At 38.0% G+C, this 8,961-nt stretch overlaps 1 protein-coding gene across 1 annotated transcript; it reads right to left on the minus strand.

Annotated features, from left to right (window-relative positions):
* Positions 1 to 360: 360 nt before the first annotated feature.
* LOC123689508 lies at positions 361 to 7,860 on the minus strand. The gene is made up of 2 exons (XM_045629840.1): positions 6,691 to 7,860; positions 361 to 398 (listed from the first exon to the last, which is right to left on the minus strand). Exons 1-2 carry the CDS (start codon positions 7,838 to 7,840, stop codon positions 361 to 363), a joined length of 1,188 nt encoding a protein of 395 aa, XP_045485796.1. The 5' UTR covers positions 7,841 to 7,860.
* Between the last annotated feature and the right edge of the window lie 1,101 nt (positions 7,861 to 8,961).

Raw genomic sequence — 8,961 nt, forward strand, 5'->3', positions numbered from 1 at the left:
GAGGCATGGTGAAATAGGAGCACGCACTTACAATCTTGTGGGAACAACACACAAATACATAGTCAAAATAACTAATATCACCGCATGCACGAATTCAAGTACGACCAATCACCACAAGTAGTACCCGTTCTCGAGTATGACGCATGGCCAGCCATATTTTAGACTACCCAACGCATGGACGCCGCCACAAGCAATGACAGCGAACATTACCCACATATATACAAAGTAAAGTAACAGAGTATAAGCGCTGGTGTCCAATGAAAGGTGACATGTGTTCGCACAAAGAAATTAACTATTTATAGTTAACATTCTAAACTATAATTTATTGTTTCTGTGCGGTATTCCTGAACTTAAAATGCTCTAAGCTTCGAAAACTCCAACAGTGTGATGGCAGCCAACTGAAATATAGTTAGAAAGAAAGTACTTACTTATTTTTAAATACATTTCGGCTTGTACACTATTTTGTACATTAAATTGTAAAACAACGGCAAATGGACGAGAGATGAACACTATTTACGCTGTTTGCTTTTTATCTTAATTAATTTGCTTGCACAGTGGCAGCACATTTTGGCATATTAATAACGTTCGTGAAACTAATTAATTAAAAGTTTGTTTCTATTTGCTTTAAACTATCCCAAATCCATGTTTCGTTTAAATTAAATTATTTTACATGAATATAGAGTAAAGTCATAAATGGTGTGACATCAATGTTTCACTATTGGCTTTTTTATTAAATTTCTTTTACATTATTTTCTTCATAATATCAGTTAGTTGGTTGATTAAAGTGTAGAGAGTGTTAAATTCTTAGAAATCGTAAAGAAATAAAGATATTCATTGTTTAATGAAAATACTAACTCCATTTTTGAACTAGCAATTTTTATATGGAAGCAGTGTTGGCCTAGTGGCTTCAGCGAGCGACTCTCATACCTGAGGTCGAAGGTTCGATCTCCGGCACCAATGGAATTTATTTCTATGGGTGTATTTAACATTTGCTCGATCGGCGAAGGAAAAAATCGTGAGAAAACCGACATGTCTTAGACCCAAAAAGTCGACGACGTGTGTCAGGCACTGGAGGCTGATCGGCTACTTGCCTATAAGTTTTAAAAATGACCATGAAATAGATTCTGAAATCTGAGGCCAAGACCTAAAGAGATTGTAGCGCCACTGATTTATTTATTTATTAATTTTTATATAGCTAATAATAAACTACATTGCCACATACTTTTCTTGGCCGCTGTCAGGGATATTAGTATTGGCAGTAAATTAAAATTAAGCACTATAATAACAACAAACAATACTAATGGAATAAAACAAGCTGAGTACAATATAAAAAAAAGATCACAAGAAAATCTGTAACATCAGTTAGTACGAAAATTAGCGATACGCTATGGACAGGAAATGCTTATACAGTAAAGATTTAAAGGAAGATAGAGAAAGAGTTAAGTGAAAAGAGACAGGGATAAAGTTTCTCTGGGTAACTGTGAATTAAATCAATTTATTCATAACGTATTTCGTCTACCTGCTCTTTTAACGCGGGCACATTCATGAAGTATAATCGTAATGTCATTTTTTACAGGCTAATAAAGCTTGGACAACATTTACGAAGACAATGCCATAAAATAGGCATAAAATGCCGGCGCCGAAAATTTTTACGACTTTGCATTCATAAGCCATGAATAAACGAATGATTGGGCAAAATATTTCTCATAAATATTGTGGAATTTCATTAAATAGTTGATTTAAAATGCGGTTAATAATAAAGATTGGATACTTGTTGTGTACTCGCAAGTACACAAGTATCACGGTATACGTACACACTGTACGTGAAATTTTAGAAATTTTATAATTAAAATTTTTAATACAAGGATAAAAATGTGACGACGTAATATTAATACGTGCAATGGGAGTTAAATTTTAAAAAGGAAAATGTACTCAGCCAAGCAGTCCGTAATTAAATTATTTTTTTGTTTCTCTTATTTGAATTCATTTCTTTGATATATACTAACTATTGTTTCCTAGTATTTTTGTTTAAAATCGATTTATGCAGATGGGGCTGAAACGCCCACCATTCAGTAGTAGGTCACTTTGAATTAGTTTCTTTAATAAGTTGTCGAATTTTGGGTCGAAGCTAGACGGATTTGGTCACGATTTTCCTTCATCTACAAAGCATATATGTGCAGTATAGTACTTAGTTTTACTAACGGATATAAATTAAACAAAGCGAACTAAATTGTGCTCGCACCGTTCGCATTGTTCACAGGGATGTAATTTCATCTCAGCTGCATTTAGCTTTGTTAAACTTAACTATCCAACGAGACTTCATTTAAGGGATTCTGAGGGTCCAATGCCCATTACGTGAGTTGGTCTTTACCCTCATTTCAACATAATAGTCGTTGGGATATATAGACGTATTCCTATATCTATTTTCTTGTTACTTTTATTGAAATAAAGTTATTTACAGAATTAATTGCTTCCAGATTTTCCCTACATATTTGTTTAATGCCGAATTCGTAACACTTTCCGCAACTTCTTGAAAGGCCGGCAACGCACCAAAATGACTAAACTTTATTAGCATAGGTTCGTTTGCCCCCTATACTAAAAAATACGAAATTGTAACTAATATTTTGAATTAGTACGTATTAAATATTTTAAAATAAACTCGCATAGTCATTTTCAATACTTTAGTAGTGTTTACAAACTATTACTAATATGATTCATATCTAAAAACTTATGATTTCATGTCAAAACTGAACGATTTAGTAACATTGATTATTCTGTGGCTATGCGTATTTAATTATCATGCAACCCAACCCAATATTATATTTGCATATTACGGTTTAGGTAAAAAGTTATTTTATTGATTTTTTATTTTGCACTACATTTTTCTATCATAACAGTTACTGCTAATTCGATAGAACTCCAAAATAATTTCCACACCAATTATCCTACATAAAAACATTAAAAAATTAAACTTAGATTCCTAAATCTTATAACTCACAATATAGCAAGAAACTCTTGTGAAATCAGCCAGTGTACAAACAAATAGGTCTACCTCAATATAAAATTTTTAACTCATATCAGTCAAACTAATTGTTAAATCCTTTCATAATCGTATAATATAAACACACGGTGTCATTATCACTTGCATGTCTCATTATATTTGAAAGTGATAAAACATAAAAAATTGCGGCTATTTTATTAATAATCCCGTTAATTAACATTGCATATAATTTATTCCAAAGGGCTCAGTTGGAAATGTATTTATAAGACTTTGTTTTTCAAATGAAATTTTTAGGACATCACAGATCAAGCAAATCTCAAAACTGAAGATGGTGTTATTGGGGAAAACCGTAATTTAACTACATGTCAACCTTGATAATCTGTCACTTATTTAAATTTCGAATTCGGGAAGTCATACAATATAAACTTGAACGAGAAATCAGGTCAAACATATTCGTAAATCACTTGTTGGCGGCGCTGGTTGTTGATTATATTATTTATATTTATTGCAATTTAAAGTGGACTGTAATTTTCTTAATACGGTTGCTCAATATTTGGGTCTTGTACTGGAGAAAGAAAGAAAGGACACGGCACAGTACCTTCAACCTTCTCGGCTTCCTTTCTTATGTCTGGATGTGGCTTCTTGCTGCTGGATTTGAGCTTCTTCACTAACTTTATCACAGACACCGATATATATAGCACAAAACAATTATTACAATAAACAAGATAAATAATTAATAAGGTTATATGAAACGATACGATGCGTGCGGAGACCGAAACAAATATTAACACAATGCGAGGCGTCCAAATTAATACTACCCGCTGCTCAATTTCCCTTTTTTTAAATGTCGACGCATTATTATGCGTCACCTACAGCCCGTTCCGGTACTAGTGCCGTCATAGGGAAGGACATTAAGAAGGGATATATTGAGCAACCATTAAGATAAAAAAAAAAATGCAAATTTGGCGCAACCATTCCCCCGGGCTTGAAGGGTGGCCTTCAAAATAAAAAAACAATAAACAATAAAATAAACTAGAATACAATAATCGAAAAGTTCATTAAGCGTACTAATCTACCTAGTGATCTATTAATCTAATCTATACAAATGTAAACTAACTATTCTCGAGGTAAGGGACAGAGACGTACTACAGGACGTATGTAGGAACCTGTAGCCGTACGAACGCGGACCACACGTGTGACACCGTTTGAACCAGGGAAAACTTCCTCCACTATTCCTAACGGCCAGTGAAGCGGCGGTGCATTGTCAACAATAACAATAACAACATCGCCGTTAGAAATTGGGTTAACTGGCGTGTTCCACTTGTTCCGCATTTGCAATGTATGAAGGTAGTCAGCCTTCCAGCGCTTCCAGAAGGACTGCACTAGCTTATCAACTAACTCATGGCGTGAAAGCAAATGTAACCTATCTTCTTCGATTTCTCTAGCTGGTAGATACTTAAGCGGTGTTAAGTTTAAAAAATGAGCGGGTGTTAACGCGAGAGGTTCCGAAGGATCATTGGATAGCGTGCGACACAGTGGCCGCGAGTTCATCACTGCCTCGATCTGTGCAAGTACCGTGCTGAACTCCTCGAACGTTAGAATTTGATCACCTATCACCCGGTATAAATGAGTTTTAAGACTCTTAATATTGGTTTCCCAATTGCCACCAAAATGACTAGCAGCTGGAGTATTTAATGACCAATCAATGCGAGTTTCAGCTAATACGTGACCAAACTCAGAGTTAAAATGTTTTGAAACTAAAAAGTCGTGTAACTCCGAAAGCGTGCGCTTTGCGCCTACGTAATTAGTGCCGTTGTCTGAGTACACGCGAGCCACGGGACCACGGCGCGATAGAAAACGCTTAAAAGCTCCAAGGAAGCTAGCTGTGCTCAAATCACCTGCAACTTCTATGTGGACAGCGCGGGTGGTTAAGCACACAAAAAGGCATACGTATGCCTTGAATGAACGAATTCCGCGTCCACGAGAACTACTAACTTTAAAAGGACCCGCATAGTCAGTGCCAGTATGTACGAAGGGTTTAGCGACTGGTGTAACTCGGCAGGAGCGATGATCGGCCATTTCAGGAAAATTTGGTTTAGCGCGGAGTCGAAAACAGGGTAAACATTTGTGAACCCGGCTACGAATTAAATTTCGAGCGGACAAAATCCAATACCTTTGACGCAGTATAGACATCAGTAGCTCCGGACCTGCATGGCAGTTTAACTTGTGGTGGTAATCCACTAATAGGTTCAGGATATGGCCTTTCCGAGGAAGTATAATTGGATGTTTACTATCAAATCTTATATTGGCGTTACTAAGCCGTCCTCCGACTCTAACAAGTTTGTTCTGAAGGAATGGTTTGAGACGCTGAAACGCACGGGTACATCGCTTTCCTGTACGTAGGTTGGCGATTTCGTCGGAGAAGTGGGACCGTTGTAGGTCAGTCAGTACCAAATTCTCCGCGTAATCCAAATCTGCTGCGGTTATGATATCACGTCGAGGCAATAATTTAATAAACCGACAAATGTAAACAACACTACGTAAAAGCTTCGACCATGATGAAAACCGGGCTGCAAAGGTTATTAAAAAGCTTTTCTCAGCCTCTTTACAATCTTCAGTTGTGACAAGAGTTACATGCTTCTTTACTTCTGGAGGCTGAGACACGGTCGATGGATTAAAATCAGTGACAGGCCAAAAACTTGGATGTGATAGAATCCATTGAGGACCGGAGAACCAAAGCGGATGATCAATGATTTGTGCGGGACTAAGACCACGAGATAAACAATCAGCGGGGTTTTCATGGCCAGCGACGTGATAGAATGTTTGCGGTGGAAATTCATTCTGAATCTTAGAAACTCTATTAGCAACGAAAGTATCCCAACGATGGGGCGAAGAATGCACCCAACAAAGAGCTACAGTCGAATCCGAGAAAGCGTAAACACGATCAATATTAATTCTATTATTACAAGCATTCATCACATTAACAATTAAGTTGCTTAGGACTAATATTGCACAAAGCTCGAGACGCGCTAGCGAAACGACCTTACGAGGTGACACTTTAGATTTAGCGCTTATCAGACTAAATGAGTTTTTGCGAAGGCCTTTACTGTCTCTTACATGAAAGTAGACAACTCCTCCGTAGGCCCTTTCACTTGCGTCCGCGAAGCCCACCACGGTTACAACATCACCGGACGTAATGCCAACATGTCGTGGAATTTTTATTTTGCCAAGAAGAGGAAGTTCCTCCTTGAAACGGGACCACTGTTGAATGATGTGGTTGGGTGGCACATCATCCCAATCACACTCACACAACCAAAGTTCTTTTATGAGAAGTTTTGCGTATAAAACTACGGGTGCAACAAATCCCATGACGTCCCATATTCTAGCGACACACGACAATATAGTACGCTTTGTACACGATTCAGCGGTTGTACAGATTTTAAGGCTAAAATTATCTGTTGCGGGTGACCAGCACAGCCCTAGTACTTTATGCGAATCAGAGTCGTCAAACTCCTTAACAGCGGAAAGACGATGCGACGGCGTAATAGAATCCAAGACTCTTTGAGAATTGCTTGTCCATTTAACAAGATCAAATTGTCCGGCTTTCATCAATGCGATTACTTCCGCAGCGGTGGAAATAGCCTCATCTTCACTGTCAATGCTGTAGACAAAATCGTCCATATACAAACCTGTGTTGACTGTTTGCTGTGCTCGCGGATAAGAAGCGCCTTCATCCAAAATTAGTTGCTTTATGGTACGAAGAGCGTGAAACGGACTAGACTTCAGTCCAAAACAAACGCGGTTAAATTCATAAACCTTCAAGGGTTCTTGCGGTGAAAAGCGATACAGAATGCGTTGGAACCTTCGGTCACATGGCCGAACTCCAATGCAAAGAAACATTTGGCGAATGTCAGCGGAGAGAGCGATACGATATAAGCGAAAATTAACAATAATATGAAATAAGTTTCCTTGCAGATTTTGACCATTATATAAAATGTCATTAAGCGAGATTTGGGAACTGGACTTTGAACTACCGTCCAGGACGATGCGTAATTTAGAAGTAAGTTTATCTTCTCTTATTATACCATGGTGAGGTATTGTATATGAGGGTAAATTCCTAGTTTCTTCAGTGTCTATAGGGGCGGGAGAAATAAAACCCTTATTTAAATATTCACTAATCACGTTATCATACGCCTCCTTTAATGCAGGTGATGCCTGCATTTTGCGTTCTAGACAAAGAAAGCGATTTTTAGATTTCTTAAACGAATCACCTAATGAAAATACATCCCCTTTAAATGGGAGCGCGACCACGTATCGTCCATCCGCATCGCGGGTAGTCGTGCTGTTATAGATATCTTCACATGCCTTATCATCTGGACTCAATAGTTTCGGGGCGTTTACTTCTTCTATCTGCCAGAATTTACGTACGGCAGCGTCAAGCGGGTCTGTAGCACAACAATATGAGACAGACGCGTGGCAATCAACTAGAGCAGGAGCAGAGCCGACAATAACATATCCTAATACGGTCTCTAGAGCGAGCGGTGAGAGACAATCAGACTGACCTTGAACTTTACGAGATAAAAGAAGGTGAGGAAAGATTGATGCTCCAATCAACAAATCAATATCTCCAGGGACAGCGTAGGCATCGTCAGCTAAAGATAAATTATTAAAGTTGATCAACGACGAAATGTCCACAGACACAGTGGGCAAGCGCTCCGTAACCTTGTCGACTACGAGCGAATCCATGTTAAAACACACACTGAGATCAAAACGGGAAAATAATTTCACCGAAACCGAACTTTGAATTGACTTAGTAGTGCCTCCAATTCCTTTAACCATTGAACATGAGGGTTTCTGGTTTGTCTCTAAACCCAACCGCTGGCATAAGCTGCGACTGGTGAAATTACTTTGCGAGGCACTGTCCAATAGAGCGCGCACGTGGTGTTCCCTACCTTTCGAATCGAAAACAACAACGCGTGCGGTAGCGAGTAACACCGTAGTAGGTGTGCGGGATGTATTACAATTGGATAAGGAACACAATGTGACGTCATGGGATTGCGCAGGTGTCATCGAAGTTCGCCCTTTATTAGCAGGTACCGTGTGTGACGTACTGTCGTCAGACGTGGTGCCCGTGGCCGCGGCGCTGTTATTATTATCAAAGTGAAGCATGCTGTGGTGTAAATTATTACACCGGCGGCAGCGTGAAGAAGAATTACAGACAGCCAATCGGTGCTTCCCTAAGCAGTTCACGCATAGATTATTTGTCTTAACAAATTTAAAACGATCGTTAGCGGTCATGCTACGAAAAGTCGAGCATGTATACAAATGTTCGTGTCGCGTATTACATAGGGAACACATCGGCTGCGTAGGCGCAGTCGGCGTATTTAGGTATGTATGCGTTGGTTTTAAAATTTTACTTGTTGTATCAGTGATAGAAGTTACAAAAGATTTTACGGTTTTGGAATATTTATTATTAGCCGGTTTAATAATAATAGAATTTGTTCGATCCAAAACTTTACACTGTTCTCTTAAAAACATGACTAATTGCGTGTAACAGGGTAATTTTTCTTTTCTAACAGAATTCTCAAATGAAATAATTGTTTCGTTATCTAATTTTTTAAGTGCCAAAAATAAAAATAAAAAATTCAATTTATTAGGTATTTCTAGGTTTTCAAATGCTGCGATTGATGTAACAAAATTATCAAGAAAATTATTTAAACCCTCTGTAGAAGAACTAGTTAATGTTTTGAAATTATATATATTATCTAAATACTGAAAGCCGAGAGACCGTATATCTTGATATTTATCAACCAAGGTAGAATAAATTAAATTATAATTATTCGCGGTTGGATTTATGCCAGCGATCACAGTTAGGGCCTTACCTGTTAGTTGCCTACAAAGATAAAACACCTTTTCTGAGTTCGAAATTGACCCATTATTATGCACTAAATGGTTAAAGG

This window comes from Pieris rapae, chromosome 10 (genome assembly GCF_905147795.1).
Source record: "Pieris rapae chromosome 10, ilPieRapa1.1, whole genome shotgun sequence".
NCBI lineage: Eukaryota > Metazoa > Arthropoda > Insecta > Lepidoptera > Pieridae > Pieris > Pieris rapae.